This window comes from Mycteria americana, chromosome 7 (genome assembly GCF_035582795.1).
Source record: "Mycteria americana isolate JAX WOST 10 ecotype Jacksonville Zoo and Gardens chromosome 7, USCA_MyAme_1.0, whole genome shotgun sequence".
NCBI classification, from domain to species: domain Eukaryota; kingdom Metazoa; phylum Chordata; class Aves; order Ciconiiformes; family Ciconiidae; genus Mycteria; species Mycteria americana.
In genome coordinates, this window is record NC_134371.1 from 63,968,833 (window position 1) to 63,986,647 (window position 17,815).

A 17,815-nucleotide genomic window follows, 5' to 3' on the forward strand; every position below is an offset into this window, starting at 1 on the left:
CCCACAGAAACCAAAATACTTACTTGAATCTAATAGTAGTGAAAACATAACTAGCAGTCTGGGTTTGGAATGATTTATAAATGCATTTAAAATACAGATGTGGTGGGAAAAGTGGGGGGTTTTCATACTCATCTATTACAAGTGCTCCTTTCCTGACCTTTCCATAGTATCCTGGCTTAGTTTCATTTGCGTTTTAGATGATCTGCCAACATGTATTTACTATCTGATTGCAGAGGCTCAATGCATGGACATTTTATGTGAATGACAGCAGAATTTGGGCTTGTGTATGGAAGATGAACAGGAAAGAAATGCTTGGAGAGAAAGTGTGGGGCAAACTGAAATTATAGGGTGGTAGTCCTGAAAGTGTAAAACTATAAAGTGGACTGGTTAACAACAGTGATTAGAAACCAACAGGAAAATTAGCTCAACTTAAGTTTTCTTCTAGCGATATTGCAGAAGAACGCTGATTTGAAAATATAGAAACTAAAGGTAAATTAAAAATAACTCTATCGAGGAGATCTGGAGATGTGTCACTTTTTGCCTAGTGGGTCTTACCTTCTTACGCACCTGTTGTTCTTTGGCTGAATGAGCTTTCACGTGTTTGCGCAGAGAGCTGGGGTCAGTGTAGCGTTTGGAGCAGCCAGGAATCTGACAGGCATAGGGTTTCTGTAAATGTGAGAAAAGGGAAAAGATTTCATATTCCTCTGCATCTCTACAATCAGCATACAGAGAGCTGAAGGATGGCCATTTCTGTGAAACACAGAGTTAAGCCTGAGCTGTTTGCTCTGTTTGCTGTTTCCAGATTTGCTCTGTCTCCTCTATGTACACAAGCCAGACATGATGCAAACAGAAGAACCACACTGATCACTCTGATTTTGCATTCTGTGGAAGCACTGAGAGCACTTGACACATCTATACTCTGTCATGTTGGATATTGATTACTGGGCTGAATTAAATGCTAATGAGATGTAACTGAATGGGTTTTGAGAGCATTACTTTTCTCCTAGCCTTTACAGTAGAAAAAATGATCATGACATCACCCAGTATAATTACAAATATAGAAGCTCTGGTTTTGAGTTCCAATTTACATAGTTTTTACAACTGTTCCATATGCAGCAGAGCAAAACTTGTGGTATAGCACACATTTGGTTCCCTTCATACCTTGTTCCCATTTTGAATAACAACAGCAATATCTTTCTTTTTATAACTCCTAACCAAACAACCTGCATCAAACATTATCATCTGAGCAAATCAATACAGAAAGAAAAATTCACTATTGTTGATTTTGTTGGGAAGACCTTTCCAGCTGATTTTGGCACGCAGCAGAGCTTGCCACTTCTATGGGGCACAGTATGAGCACTCTTTCCTGGGAAAACCACCTGGGTCTGGGCAGGCAGTTCCAATACACTCTTCTCATAGGAAATTAAAAAAATAAATAAATAAGGATGCTCCGATTTCTTAACTGCTGATTCTGGAGTCCCAGTGACTGAAAGCCTCAAAAAGTTCTTCTCTTAGTTATGCCTACTCCCAACAAATGAAACACTCTCTCTCTGTTACAGGACCACCTCTGAATGAATGCACAGTTACCAAGTTGAACAAAGGGACTCTGGCACTTGTTATTAAGCAACAACTGACTTAAGTGATAGCAAAATAGTGCTGCATGTCAAAGCTCACAAAGTTTTAAAGTGGAGCAGAACATTCCTTTTTTCTCTGTTTTCTTGCCTCATCTGCCAACATTACCTTAACCTTCTCACTTGGACTAGTAAGTCCTTTTGGTGTCTCCCCAAAGGTAGAAAACTGGTTTGTCATGACCTCAGTGGCACATTCTTTAATCCCCTTGGTTTCACAAAGAGGATGCACAAAAGGGAAAAAAACCCACCGGTTTTGGGAGAAGTGACTGTGAGGTCCTTTGAACAAGTTGCTCTGCTCCTGGAGGAGTGATGACATGCCCTTTTTACCACAAGGACAGATACGTTCGCTTTGTTCTGCTTCTACCTAGGAGAAGGATCTACTTCCAAATGATTTAGTGGAGATTCGATCAAACTAGCATACACCAGTAAGTCTCTGAAATGATTTACAGATTCTCCTTTTGGAGAAGATAAATGATGGAGTGACCTACATTGAGAGGCTTTAAAACCAATTCCAAATGCACTCAATAAGGAATAAGCAGTCTATATAAAGCCCTTTTCTTTGTAAGTACCTCCAGAGGATAAGTATTGCTGCTCTGTCCAGCCAGCAGGAAATTTCTGAAGGAATAATAGAATCATTCACCAATTCATGACCTTACAGGCTAACACAGCACCTACCCAGAAAGTTACAGGGCAAAGCAGATTTATTGAGAGTGTCTGGAACACAGAGAACTGACACCTGGGGAAAAACCATGGAAAACTTTAACAAATCCCTTAGAAAAACTAGCAGAGTATTTTTCAAATCATTGATGTCATTCAAACTAGTGATAGAATCATTCAACTTCGTGACAGGGAAACTAGATGAACATCTGACTACCCTTAAAAAGCTTCATGGCTATCTGCTTTGACATTCCAGGCAGATATTTTGTCCACCGAGCTAATGCAATGTACATTCTTTACAATAGCACCATCCTGTAGCTCTGTTATTTTTCACATTCACATAAGCACACAATACACTAAGCTAAACCATCGGACTTCAATTAAACCAGGTAAGTGGAAGTTAGTTACTGTGTTGTAGGACTACAGAAACAGTTTTAAAGAACCTGCAACGGAATAGCATGGAGGATGTTTTTAGACATTTAAGAAAGTTAGTAGAAAATGATTACTGTACCTTTTTCCTGATTTATGAGCATTTCAGATAATAAAGACAGAGATAAAGAGAGAAGAAAAGAAAATAGACAGTTAAGAGATTTGTCTTCAATAATGCACCAATCAACAGACATAAGAATTTTTGCTTATTTTGGTAACCATTTGAATTCTCTTTCTAATAAATGGCATTCCATTTGTGACTTTGGCTAATAAAAAATAGATCTATTAGATTCAAGCAGTTACATTTCAAAACTGTGCACCTAATTTAGTATATCCACTTTCAAAAGAGACGCATTTTAGAACTAATTACAAATTCAAATATCTCAGGTAGACTTTCAAATAAATAAAACATTGTTATTGTAAGTGTGCTTTGGTTTGGAAAATGTGACTGACTCGCTTCTCTTACTTGTTTGTTTTTACAAGGCATAATGTACATTAGACATTCCTTAATGCTGCACTGTCTGAAATGTGTAACTGCTTAAAAAGTAAATATCAATTAAACTCAAAAGTTCTGCCCCATAAACACTTGGCCAAACGTTAAACCATATATTCACTTCTTTGAAAAAGACAAAGGAACAACTCTGCCTGTTTTTCTTTACAAGCTTTATGCTGAGGACTTAACTGGTCTACAAAGTTGTCTACTTACTTTCTATCCCATAATATGGTGATTTAATTTTATTGGAGCCTAAAACACTAGACAGGCTCCCATCTTCTCTGCAAGACAAGTGAGAAGACTTGTAGAGTTGAGCCAGAATCTACCAACTGTACGTAAGAAAAGAATTTCTTACGGTTAATTCTGATGGTAGGTACTGAACAAATTTCATATAGTTATGACAGACTTATTTTTACCTTTACAAAATTATGTCCAAAACTGAGATGCATTTACCTTCCACTGAGATGTCTAAACTGCTTTTGCATTCATTCAGAACAGACTTTATTGAAGCAACACAGGACAGGAAGCAAGACAATGACACACATTTAGTACAGCAGCAATGACTCAGCTTTCACTCATACTATACCTTATTCTACTGCTGCCTCCTCTTACTGGAACAAGAACAATGGGAGAGTTTACTGAGTAACTTATTCCTGAGTAACCTATTCTTGAGTAACTTATTCCTCAGCATGAGTAAGACAGCTGAATTTGCCTTTCTGTGATCAAGACTTTTTCATTTCTCAAAGCACATACAATTAAAATCAAAAGTACAGTTGCCTACAGCTGAGTTTTCTGAGACGCTCCTCGTGAAAAGGAACAGCCACCCTCCAGTTGCAGAACAGATTGTGTACAAGGACCATTGGAAAACTCAGTACAACTCCCAGTATGAAATCATGCTTACGGTATCCAGGTGTGTTCGCTGATGCTTTGCCCGGTCGCTGGAGTTGCTGAAAGCTTTCTGGCAGCCAGGATGCTGACACAGGTATGGCTTCTCCCCAGTATGACTCCGGAGGTGAATCTTAAGGTTCTCAAGCCTAGAAAATGCCTTGTTGCACCCTTCAAACTGAAAAAGTCATAAAAAATCGTTGTAAAGTACTATTAAATAAACCATGTGCAGCCACAATGAGAACAGTGTAAGATCCAAGTTGGACATGCAATAAATCAACCAACATTCAAACATCTGTTGAAATTTATGGATGAAACACAACATTTTGTGCTGTTCATTTAATCTGTCACTGAAGACATGGTGTGTAGCTCAATAATAATACAAGGGTTATAAATATCTCACACGTTCTGCCTGAAGTACTGAATGCTTAAAGACATGGTGTCAGAACAGAAAATTTAAAGAAAGAACAAGTGTTCCGATGAGTTCTCTTAGATGTTAATTGGCACAGGAACCACTGTGGGAAATAACAATTAGCTGCTACAGAGAGAGAGCAAGAGAAGCTATTTGTGGTGGGTAAGAACCTGGTTTCAGATGTCTGAAATACTATACACTGGAGCAGATGAGCACGGACTATTACAAGAAGACCTGATCCATTTGAAGATCAATCCAAAGGAACTCTGCTGTTATTCTGCACCCTTTTCTTTACTAGCCATATCATTCAGATCTGCTCTCACCATTTATAACAACCAGTAACCTGAGCAATTCTGACTTCTTAAGCACCCGTTTCATTAGAGAACTCAGTAATAAAATGCTGCATAGCATTCATAACGCAAGTCACTGTTTCAAATTAAATCTGAATAAATAAATAATTAAAATTTCCAGCTACTAGGCCAAGGGAAGGGTGTTTTGCATTGCTCACTGATAAGTTTCAGTGTTACAACAGGCGACTGCAGTGGAGGCACTGTCTCTAAGATGGGCTTTGGGAACTAACTCAAGTGAGCACAAATACATGCATGTGCACATTCGTGCACCAGCAAACCCATAAAATGCACTCAGATACTTACACATGTGCACAAATACTTCTACGCACGCGTACTCACATGCGGTGGTGTGCATATACTTTGCCCACTCTGCATTGCAGCTTCATGGCACTGCAGATCTTCTAGTGCCTCTATACAGATAAAACCCTGGCTCCTCCATGATTCGAGATCTCAAAGAACGTACTTGAGAAACAGAACCCAATTCACCTTCATATCAACACTAACAACAATTTTGAAAGAAGGTACGTGTGTCTTAAAAACCACTATTTCTGGAAGCCAGACTTTTTTGTACGATTCTTGCTCGTAAGAGTGAAATCCCGACCCTCACAAAATTAGTGAGGGCTTTGTTACTTCCTTCTGCTGAGTCAGGATTTTGTTCAGCAGCTTTCCATTCACTACCTGTGGTTCTTCAGATGGCACCACAGAAATTACACTCTTGCCAATCCCTGTCCCATTCTATTTGTTACGCACACACCTCATATATACATTGGTGCGTGCAAACTTCTGACTCAGCTGTTGCATCCAGCACTGCAGGCAGAGAGATGGGAAGTGAGAGCAGATGCAGATGGAGCCCAGAAGATGCTGTAAACTGGAGGCACCTTATCTCCTGGTGCCTGACAAAGGCAATTTTAACTACTGATGGACAAAGGTCCATCACATCCTGCTCAGACCGGTGTGTTTTAAGCATCTCAACACAGTGAACAAAGTGATCTGGATTCTCAAGCTAGCACTTCATTTTGCAGGCTGTGTTCTGTCTTTGGATACAGCTCTGCACGCTACAAATTAAGCACACCAATGCACAGGCACCCACACAGAGGGTTTCCTGGCAGACTGCAAATTTCTGCCTTTCCCCACCACTCATACATGAAAGGATCACTATGGCTTTTACCGCCCTAAATATTTCACTCCCTGGGCAGATATTTAATCTGTCTGAATGGCATATTTGGGTCTATGTGTGCAGACAACTACCTGATATGTATATATTTCCACCTTTCCCCATCACAACTACCATGATAGATCCACAGAGTCACCTGGAGACATGCAGTCTATGGCTTCAGAAGTTTGTTTTTTGGCCATGACTCCCTTCTGAACACTTGAGCTGGTGCAGGGAGACGGGGCAGTTTTGGAAGTGACCAAGCCACCAAGGCTTAAAAAGAAACAAACTTTCTTCTTAATCACCACTAAAAATCTGGCAAGGATTCAGAACGAAGCAATCTGAAATGTGCAAATATGCTGAAGTCCATGAAAAATAAAGCAGAGTTTGTAAAATCCGTAGTTCTCGTAAGACATTCCATAAAGCCAGTCTGTGGTAAATGGAGTTAATGCTCTGAGGTCCTAAAGACCACTTGGTTCCACTTTGTTCCCCAGAGCTGTTCCCCAGCTCCTCCCCTCCTCTCCTCTCCCCTCCCCTCCTCTCCCTTTCTTCAGTCTCCTTTGATTAGTGTTGTGTCCACAGTGTCATATCATCCCCTTCAAGCTAATATCCCTTTCATTTTCAGTTCAATAGACCAGCTCTTCTCAGTTTTACTCGCCAATATATAACCACAAGGTAGGGTGAGAATCAGACCCAGAGTCTACAAAATTATTTTGCAGCTCAGCTCTGCAACCTCATTCACCCGAATCCCAGGTGAGCAGCAAGACCAAGCCTTTCCCTTCAACTGTCCATGCTGTCCCCCTCTGTGTGCCATTCCTTCCCCCTACCCGAGAAGACTCTCCCCTGACTGTCATGAGTCCCCTCTACGTACGCCACTCCCCTCTCTAAGGGAGTTTCTGGTTCTCGCATACAGGCATCAAAAAACCTAGTGCAGAAGGACGTTATATAGCAACATTCCTTTTATCGGGTCCTTGGGACACTTTATACCCTGTTGGCACCAGAATCACTACAGTGACACTCCACAACCTGATCCTTCTTGTCTCCATGTTGTCTCAGGCCTAGAAGACCTGTTAGATCACAGAAGTAATTTCTCAGCTCAGCTATTCAGTCATGAATGGAGGATCTTGAGCCTCAGAATGTTTTTCTAATGGATTACCAGTCTTCAGCTCCATATCTACAGCCTAATGCAAAGTAGGAAAGTATGCAGAATAATCCAAACTAATTAAAGGTCCAGCTCCATTCTCATTGATGTCAGTAGCAAAAATGCCAATGGCAAATGTCCTAAAACATCTAAACACAAGCTTAATTTAAAACAGATGAAAGCACATATGTTTAAGAGTTTGCTGGATGCTGGATCGGGACTTCAGGAAGGGAAGGAACAGGCCCTGCCATAAATGCTCAGAGCTGCAATGTAAGCAACAACACTCAAACAGGGGTTTATTATACTTTACTGTGGTCAACAGCCTTTTTTTGGTACTATCACATAAGCCAAAGGTCTAATGCCTTCAGCAGTAAGGTTCCTCCATCACCACATACACCTGGACTTTAAGGGCTTTTCTTATTTATATAATAATTTCCTAATTTATATTATTTATATTATCCAGCTCTATTAACAGTGGGACAGTTGCAATGCTGTGATAAATTCATTCTAAACGCATAAGGGGGGAGAATACACCAGCAAAGGGAATTATATTACTCCAGCACTCCTATTTTCAAGGACGCAGGGTTGCTAAAGGTAGGGTTGTCTAAACAGGAAGAAAATCAACAGAAAAGAGAGGAGGGCGAGAACCTTGCTGGCAAGTGATAAGAAGCAGGGAAGGTGATGTACAAAGGTGAAGGCAAAAGGCCTGAGAGGGAGGGAGGAAAGGAGTTGGTGCAAAGAGCTGACAAGCATGGGGCTGAGAGAATCCACTCAGAGCTGCAGAAAGGTCTCCACTTTGAAGGACACCAGGAAAAGCTATTTCAGCTCTGTTATTTCTTGCTGGATCTGCTGACTGTGTCCCTTGCAGTTTTTCCCTAGAAGTCCACATGTGGAGACAGCACTGCTGAGACTCAGCTTCCCCAAAGCAGAAGTGTCTCACCTGTACAGTTGTACACGGACAAGGTAACTTCAACTGGGTTGCTGAGGAAACTGTGTTAGGATGACTTTGTAAGGTAATTCTTGGGCTTCATTGCTACTCACCAACACTTTTAACCCTTCCACCTACCCTTGCCACTTGGAGTGTATTTATATTTATATATATACCAAATAAAACTACTCCTGGATAAATGGGGTGCTCATTCTCCTTCTCAAATAACCTCCAGGAAGAGCCATCAATCCCAGAAGTGTTTCAGCTTCAACTACAAAGAACAAATGTTCAATTTCCAAAGGGCTTTAGGATGGTAAGAGCTATTTGATCAACTGAGAAGGCCACTTACAGTATCTCCCAGACATCTGGCCGCAATCTGTCACTGCTTAATCCTACAATCTTAAACATTTTGTTGATGTTTGATGCCTGGGATAACTGTAACAAACGCTGCATGATCCTCAAAGTCTTTAAATGTCAACAGAGCTCTTAAACAAGTTCATCAATAAAAATAATAATTATGCTGCAATTACTACTTTTGTCTTTATTGTGAGATTGTTAATGTGTGCTTCAGACACTGCTATGCTACACACATCTGAGCACAGACACAAAACAATGCGACATGTATACAGCAAATAGCATGATGCAATTACTGGATTTTATAACTACTGCTGCTTTAAGAATAGGGCTTCTACCAGGAAAAAATACTTTGTAGAAATTTATGGGACCAAATTAGTTCACTACCATATGGGAATACGTATGTTATCTTTATTTTACACTAAAATCTCACTGGAGTGTAACTGCTGCAATATCATGCATTTAAAAGGCATATTTATGAAAACACTAAATTATCTCACAGTGATCTAAACACATCACAATTTTCCTAACAAAACAATTTAATCTAATAACTGTAATTGCTTAAAATGTTTTTTCTTTGCTTCCACATTATACTTTGAATGTACCTGAGAATGTTGTCATGCAGAAATAACAGCATATTCCCAAGAGGGTTTATATTATCAAATGTTTACCATTTTCATAAGCGTATTTAATCACAGTTATGTCTACAATATCTGTCAGTGGTACAGATCAGAAGAAATAAACTATAAACTAAACAGCTCAGACCATAAGGTGAAGCAATAACTGACATTTTCTTAGGAAATGAGTTATGACTGAAAAAGAGAAGCCTTCACAGTTGTAGTGCTAAATAGGTCCAGTGTGCCATTAGAGAAAGCTCATTAATATACACCTCTCCTCTCTGCTGCAAGATCAGTTAAACAAGCTGCCTTTTATTTATAGACCTAAAAGGGAAAGAGCAGGTCATATTGGCTGCTGACATCTCAGACAGCCTACAGATGGAAAACCCAAAACATTTCATTCCAAAGCATTTAATACTATCAATAGGAAATCTTATGTCTGGTCAAAACATCTACAAGCCTTATGAACATTGTGAAATGTTCTTTCTTCCCAACTGATTACAAAATTGGGAAAATTTTATTGAAAAACATGTTATGAGAAAAAGGATCCTGTGAGGATATGTATCCCTTCTGGAGGGAAGGAAATAGTCACACCACTCTTTAAATAGCATCAATGTTTTATAGTACACTGAGTCTAATGTTGGGGACACAGCAGCAGGCATACAAGGCTCCAGACTGTTATGGATGTCAGTAACTTAAGCACATGACTTGGTTCACCCAACACAAGAATCAAAATATCTGATTTGGTGCTTTGTTTTTTCTAGCAGACTCCTGATTGGATTAATTTTTAATTCTCTATTGTAGCTACAATGTAAAGCCCTGATCCTGCAAATACTTGCCATGAGTAACATGACTCATGCAAGTTTTATTAAACTCAACAGAACTATTTGTGTACATAAAAAGTAGCCCATAGGACTGAGCTCTCAACTTCCTAAAGAATCCCAGTTCATATAGCCAGTTTACTGATTTAAATTGTTAGAAGCTGCTTTTTTCTCTTTGTGGTAACAAAATAATGGAAGATACCCGTAACAGAAAAGGGATCTGCCAATTTCTATGGGTTTTTTTTCAGTCTGAACAATTTACGTTTGCAAAGTGCACTTCTACATGATATTCATTTGAGTCCTGGGAAAAATTGCTTGTACTTGTTTTATTATTTGTATTACAAAAAAGCATTTAGGGCTTTAGCCAGACTATTGCACAATTGCTGGTGTATAGGAGAAGAAAAGGTGAAAAGCTTCAGAACAGGTAAAAGAAAAAAATCTAGACAAGTAAGCCACGGTATAAATGCAATACATCCTTCACGTTGTTGGGTTTTAGGGTAATTACAGCCAACCATTTGACATCAACACATTGTACACCAGCAGTTCATTTTTCTTTATGCTTTTAAGACAGGTTGCATATTTCCTAATTAACATGAAACTGGGAAATACTAATACACCGAAAATCCTGGAGGAGGTGTTTGATCAGCATACACCACTGAATTAAACAAGACTTTGGGCTGTCTCTTTTATTTCAATTTTATGAATTTTATAAGCCCCTAAGTCCGCATTCCTGAACCCCCCTCTGGCAGTACCAGGAGTTATGGGTGCACGAGGAATGCAGACCTGGCCCACGCAAGGCGTAACAACAGACTCATTTAAGTCATCAGGCTTTCAACGGCAACCACGTCTGATTCTGTATGCGCGGTGATTTCCACACACAGACTTCTCTGACTGCAAAATCCAATCACCTGTCTGCCAACATCCCCTGCGATGGGATTCCTCCACTCTCACTGTACTGTCTAAAAAATGAACGACCTCGTTGTTTGCGCTCCCCGAGTCCCTGGGGAACGGCAGGTCTGCCCAGCATGAAGTCGGCAGCTAAGAGAGTTCAGTGGGACACATCCTGCTCAGTAGGTGCCTGTCCCTCTCCCCTGACTACAGAGGCAGCCTAGATTTGGCTTCTGGGTTTTGTTTTTTAAAGATAGTTTTACTTGTGTTCCTGAGTATATCTGGCATTAAATGTGAGTTTTGCCAATCATCTCCCAAGGTCTGCTGTCATACCAAGTGCAGAAGACCAGCTCATCAGGACAGGCACTGGGTCTTAGCCTGTCTCTAAGTAGCACTGGCATGTTTTGTCTCAAAAGTCTTGCTCACGTAATTGTAAATTATCATCTGTCAAGAAAGGAGTGAATGTGGTTCAAAGCACTGAAATATTAAGATATTTATTTCTTCTAGTACCCGTACATCAGGCACTTCAGTGAGCATTTCAGTGAGCAAACAGAGCTTTCCATATGTTTTCCAGCAAAACCCACAATATCTGGGAAACTATCAGAGCATCCCATCATTTTTGCAAGACCCCATTGCTAGTCTTAAAATTCTTTTTAGTAATCCTTCTTTAACCAAGTAGAAGGATAAACATTTGTCAAAACAGGGGTACTTGCATTTATTCACTGCAACATATGAGAACGAACCAGGAAAGCTGGGGATATCTTACTATCAGCAGCATGACAGCCACAAATTTTGCCATAAGGTTTTGCTAAATATGTCATTTGGAAACCAAACAATTTTCTGAAACCTCATCAAAGTTGGACTGAATGCAGTATTATGGCTTGCAGGCAAAAATAATATTGCACGGAGCAACATTTTAAAAAACAAAATGCAAAATTCATACGGTCATGTAATAAGCAAAGATGACACCCCTCCCGAAACTACATGTCAGTCCCTTTATTTCCTCATATGTAACTAGGAAACTATTATTTATTTGGGATTTTTTGAATAGCTTGCAAGCTATTTGAAATTAAAGGACATCACACAATCCAAGATTTGCTGCTCCAGTATCTAAAGCCAGATCTGCTTGTTCTGGGGACAAAATTAAGATTGAACAAAATCAATTAAAAACCCTCTCCAGCTGTGCCAGCAAAGAACCACAAATAAAATTAAAATGCTTCCCTCCAGTTCTTTTAGATTTTTTTAAACAAAAAATATAGTTTCCTACACATACTTCAAAACTTTGTTCCTTTGGCTCAGTAAGTCATTGTCTTACCTTACTTTCCAAGGAAACATTTCAATTCCAGTTTGCGTCTAACATATCACCTCTTTACACCTATCTCAGCTGAAACTTTACTGAAATTCTGTCCTACACTTTTGCTTGTATCTTTGCATTTTGGCCCACATTTTAGTCACATGTTTAAATAACAGACTGTGCTTTTGGTCTGGGAGGCCAGTCAACACTGCAAACGGTTCCTGTACAGAATGCCTTTCACTGACATGCAAGATGGAATAGGCACTCATAATTTACTTACAGGCATGAGAGTTTGCAAGTTTGGAGTGAAGAATTAATTTGCTTAAGATAATGAATGCAGCCCCAGGATAAGGAGGGAATCCATTTATGTGGACTAACCAGTTAAAAAAAAAAATTAATAATTTAAAGAGAGGACAACAGCAAGAAGGAAAAAAAGTCATTACAAAAAGAAAAAAAAAAACCCTCCCCAAAACTTATGGCTGATTAGCATAGCATAGCATCTTAAAAAGGCCAAAATACCACATGTGTGGCATGTTACAAAAGAAGATTAAAATAAAGGAAAAAATATCGAAAGAACCATGAAGTCTCAAAACATCTGGAGTTTTATAGTAACAAGGAGGAAAAAATCAAAAACATAATTGAAAAAAGTTGACTGTGATACATTATTGTACAATGAAGCTTAATGGAATTGAAAGGAGAAGAGATGAAAAGGCAAAATAAGGGGGGGAAGAAATAAAAGAAACAAGAAAAGGCATTTATATTTTAAAGATGTCACTGAGGGTTTTTATCCCAGTTATTAAAAATTACACACCCTGCTTCTGTAAGCTGTTCCTGTAACGTGCTGAGCGCTCTCTTTCAGCGTAGGACATTCATGCATGCTGGGGAATTCATCAACCCTTTTGTACCCAGTGTAGGGGCACTTTTCACTCCTGATTCTTTGAGAGACATCTGCAAAGAGAATGGCAGAGAAACTGCCTGTCCTGGTTTACATTCTGAATCCAATGGCAGATTTGAAGAGAGGCAGGACAAACATGTAAATTAAAAATGTTTGCTGAAAATAATGCACACATTCAGGAATTAAGCAAACAATCTTAAGCTGTTATATTGGCATCAGACACTAGAATCAACTGTAATTGAAATACTCTGAATGTATTAACTAACAAACATTTATATGGAAAAGTGAAATTAAAAACTTCCCTCTTTTTTCATATTTTTCTCTTTCTTTAATGAACCAGTAAAGGAAAAGTCAGATCTGTACATAGTCCAGTCTGCCTTTGTAACATGCCAACAGCGTGTCTATAAACAGGAAGAGTTTCCAATGCACCACAGGCATGAACATCTTGGATTAGGTCTGTGCTCTGTCCGTCCCCAGTCACAGGAAGATTTGAGACAAGCGTGTGCCAAACCCCGTCTGGTACAGATACGGTGTCATCTGGCAACAGTGAGTGTCCATCCTAACTTCCCACTTATCCCCCAGACTGCTCTTTTTTTTTCAGTCCTGGGAAACCCAGCTCATATCTTTGTCAACACCAATAAATAAATATGTTTTACAGTCATAGCTTGTCACATGTCATCGCAGCTAACGAAGTGGCTCCTGTCCTTGGCAGATCAAACAGAGGAGGATCCTGTGGGTGGATACTGATCTACAGTTGGAAGTTGCTGGCTACAGCTAATTAGTCAACCACAACCAAATTCTCTCTTAGAAAAGGCAAAAATTACCAGCAAGGTAACTCTCCACCCACCTATGTGTTTTTTGTTGCAAATCCAACTTTTTGTACGTGGTTCAACACAGATCATTAATTTTCTTCACAAAATCTGTTTCACAAAGTGGATAGTTTTATTGCTGGGTTTTTTTCCTGTTTTAAATAGAGTGGTGGGTTTTTTTCTGAAAAGGTACTGTCCTTCTCATACTCTACCTGTATTCATTTCTGCATGCACATAATGGAGCTTTTCTATCAAATTGTTGTTTCTAAAGATCAGGTAAGAAGAATAAAGTTTCCCTGCAAATTAACAACAAGCTGCATGAAATTTTCAACACTGGATGGATCTTTGCACAAAGTGATGAGAAGACACAAATTTCTCCAAGGTTCTTCTTGGCAAGGGAGTAGACAAATTGGTGGGATTTTCCATGCTCACATGGGCTCCTGCTCTTTTCCATGCCATGCTGGGCCAATTTGAATACCCATAAATGAAGACTGGGGTTCAACCTGTAATCCAAGGAAGGCAAGGGATCTGTTAAGATGTACGTGATTACATCCAACACTTCCTTGCATGTGTAGAGCTGAGCTCTGGCAAAGAGCCCTACAAGAGCTGCTGGTGAACCACCAGGAAAGGGAGATTGTGCAATGTGGTGGGAGCTTGTTATCATCTCAGGGTTGGCAACCTTATATCTGCTTTCCCTCATGCCCTGGTTGTGGAGCAGAACCTCAAGAGACATGGCTCCCTTCTTTGCCCGCTGACCTGTTCCAGCCACACTACACCAGAATCCCACAGGGTGACTTTACACTGGGAGAGCTAGAGGGTAACAACATGGAGAAGAACAATCTTCTCTTTCTGAGAGAACAGGCTCTCTTCCCTACAAATGAGGTGTTTCTCCTCATTTTACCCAAAGTCGTTAATTTTAGTCTTGCAGTGTTTTCATTTCATCTTGCTTGGCCACGATCATTACATGAAGGAAAATCTGAGAGATGTATTCCCAGGAAAATGGCTTCAAGACCTCACCTGTTTTAAAGGAAGTCACTTTTCTGGCTTTGCCAAAATCAAATCAGTGTCTAGGCTTGGTTAGGCACTGTGCTGTTGGAAGAGCCATGTTTTAGAGTTCGAAAACACAATTCTGTTCTTGCACTTTGTAAATGACTACCATGCTTCAGCTGAGCTGCAGCAATGGTCCATACCTAAGCTCCTTCTCTCTGGTAAATCCAATATAATATGATGCCTTCTGTTAGAGGCTGAGCTCACTCCTATTACCTCATGCTTCCATGCGCTACGTGCTTGTGCTTCAACAGTTACAGAGGCTGATGCACACCAATCTGTGAAGCGATTATATTGGATTCTGTGCCTAAGCCTCCAAAGGAGATGCTAAATCAAGATTTTGCTAACAAACAGCCCAAAGTCCACTGCTACTTTTCACTCATGGTGACTTACTACGCCTATCAGACTGAACTAGTATGGGTAGTTATGATCTTCACCAAACCCTGCTCCAGTTTTAAGTGGTGGAGTTGCCTTCTAAAGTCTATTGTGAAGATGAGCTCTCTGCTGAAGAGCAGACAGTGTGGCAGCAGTGCCAGGTCCCCTCATTCTCTATAGCACTGTGGGATCCTTTGGATAAAAGGCAGTATGGCAATGTTCTTTTCTGAATAGCACTTAATGTTTTCCCACAGTCTTATTGTTTACAGGGAGTTTAGCAAGTCACTTCAGTAATTTAAAATAGATTGTATCCCACATGGGTGGATAACAATAACACATATTGGTGAATCATATGGCTTTCAAATGATATGTATGAAAAAGAAGCGCTACACATATTGTCTGAAATTTTATTGTGTGAAACCACAGCACTTAGCTCCCTACCAGCTGTGTCAACAATTCAGTGTAATAAACTAATACAATTGTAGAATAACAGCAAGGTTAGTCCTGAAAAATGAAAACCCAAGATTAAAAAAAAATGCAACAAGAAAATGTAAATGAATACAGATGAACACCACTTCAGGTAGGAATAACCAGCCTTGCAAATGATGTGACCTCATGAAACTTAGATTCCATGGTTATAGGTTGCCATCAAAAAGCCTAAGAGGAAAAGAGATTACATGGATGAAATGATTTTTAAAAGAGAAGAGCAGGTTTTGATATCTGAGGAAACTGGTGTGTTACACTTAGACTGTATAACCACTGCAGAAGCATCCTATCTTACTACAAACTGCATATGCAGGGTCAGCTTTAAAATGAAAGAAGAATAAGAATCTTTCCTGGATTTTGCTTCCTAGGTTCAGATCAGCCTCATATCCATGCCGATTCGTTTATACGAGCTGCTTTACACACATGACGTAGCTCCCAAGGACGCTGCCAAAGGACATTCCTGACATACTTGACCAATAGCAGCCCATGTACAGGAATGGCTGAATGAGCCAGGCTCAAATAACAAAGGTTTCACATTGAGCTGTCTCATATAATTTTTAATATGCTGCTAAATAAATAAATAAATAACTGAATAAAAGACATTTTCTAAGATAATATTTTGAGGGAAAACTGGAAATGGAACTCAACGGAAATAGGTTTTAAATTGAAATGTTGAACTGTAGCCCAGAAATGACAAGAAAATTAAATCTCTTTTTTTTCCTGAACCCCAATAAAAAAGTCTTAAACACTCTTGGTAGACCACAGTTTTGAAAGAAACGAAATTATGTTATTGTCATGCATGATTATCCAACATTTAGAAGGTATCTGCAAGGTTTTCCTGAGAGTTGTACCTCCATCCCATAACCTAGCAGGAAACCACAATCACTTCTGTACCTTACGTGAAGGACTTTGAAATGAAAGTGCCTCAAAATCAAATATAAGCAGCTTTCAACATGTGCATTTAATCTTCCTAGGTTAAGAAACACCCTGTGGCCACCACACTAAAGAACTGAAAACGTAAATTGAAGAAATTATATCCATATGATTAAGTAAGATTCTTAAAGAGAAACATGTTGTTAAGTACTTCATTGAGAATAAAATGAAATGCAGTAAAATAGAAGCTATTTGGAATAAATCACTGACGCACATGCTTTCTATGCAAAATGGCAGCGTTCAGCTCTGAGTGGACATCTGGAGCAAATTAGCATTATGTTGAGAATAATATAAAATTAAAACATTTAGTTTCAGCTTCTAAAATTAAATATAAAATCAGAGACCAATGTTGTGTTGGACAGCTCGCCTTGTGACTCTGATAGCAAGAGTTTATTTTGTTTTTAAAGTTGTTTATGCCTCCTACCACTGTTCCTGGAGCCCTGACACTCCCAGATACTATCTCTACAAACAGCACCAGGCAGAACAGTCGTATCTTGAAATGTGCTGCGAGTCCTGCATTGGAGGTTCAGAATGAGGAGTCCAAGGCCCAGCGTGGGCCAAAGTAGCTTGGGTAAAACAAGACGAAATGACCCAAAACTATAGGCAGAACTCGGACCACACCCAAGCCAAACCTCCCAGGGCCTGAATATGTTTCATTTTTACATTTGCATGCTGACTCTGCACTTTCTGGCTCTGGAGAGCATCCAGGGTTGATCTGTTGAAGGTGCTGGATGACTTCAAGTCCTTGTGGGGCCCCTCTTAAAATATGCTAAGCTCCTCCTGGCTGCTGCTGCTGCAGCTACTCAATTCACATGAGGTCTGATAATGGCCAACCGGGAAGCTCTCCCAGCTCCTACTTGAGGTGAGGGAGAGAAGAGAAGACTGCTCCTGGTGGGACCTGCCCTATTTGTTTCAGGGACAGAGGCTATGCAGGAGGCTATCGCAAACCTATTTCCAAACCCAAAGAAAGCTTCTGTCCCAGCTCCTATCTCTTCCATGTGTAAACTCCAGGCGCTTAAGACAATCAAGCATTTGTACTGCTCTTTCTTGCACTTCCTAGAGAGATTAACCAGGATAAAGGAGGTGTATAGGGCTGTAACTCCCTATAATCGCTCTCCTCCACAGCTGGGTCCTCTGTGTCACTTGAGGGGAAAGGCAGCTGCCTTCAGCCTTGGGCTTGCTACAACTGGACACCTGGCCTGTGCTTCTGCTTCTTC

At 39.9% G+C, this 17,815-nt stretch overlaps 1 protein-coding gene across 5 annotated transcripts in view; it reads right to left on the reverse strand.

Annotated features, from left to right (window-relative positions):
- Nucleotides 1-17,815, reverse strand: part of GLIS1 (GLIS family zinc finger 1) — a 205,492-nt gene that overhangs the window by 38,418 nt on the left and 149,259 nt on the right. For 4 of the 5 annotated variants that reach the window (XM_075508797.1, XM_075508796.1, XM_075508798.1 and 1 more), the window contains exons 5-6: nucleotides 4,112-4,273; nucleotides 556-666 (exon numbers count right to left, since the gene is read on the reverse strand). In XM_075508797.1, the coding sequence (XP_075364912.1) occupies nucleotides 556-666; nucleotides 4,112-4,273 (273 nt within the window). The remainder of the gene's footprint in view (nucleotides 1-555; nucleotides 667-4,111; nucleotides 4,274-17,815) is intronic. The other variant, XM_075508795.1, reaches the window with a different exon arrangement.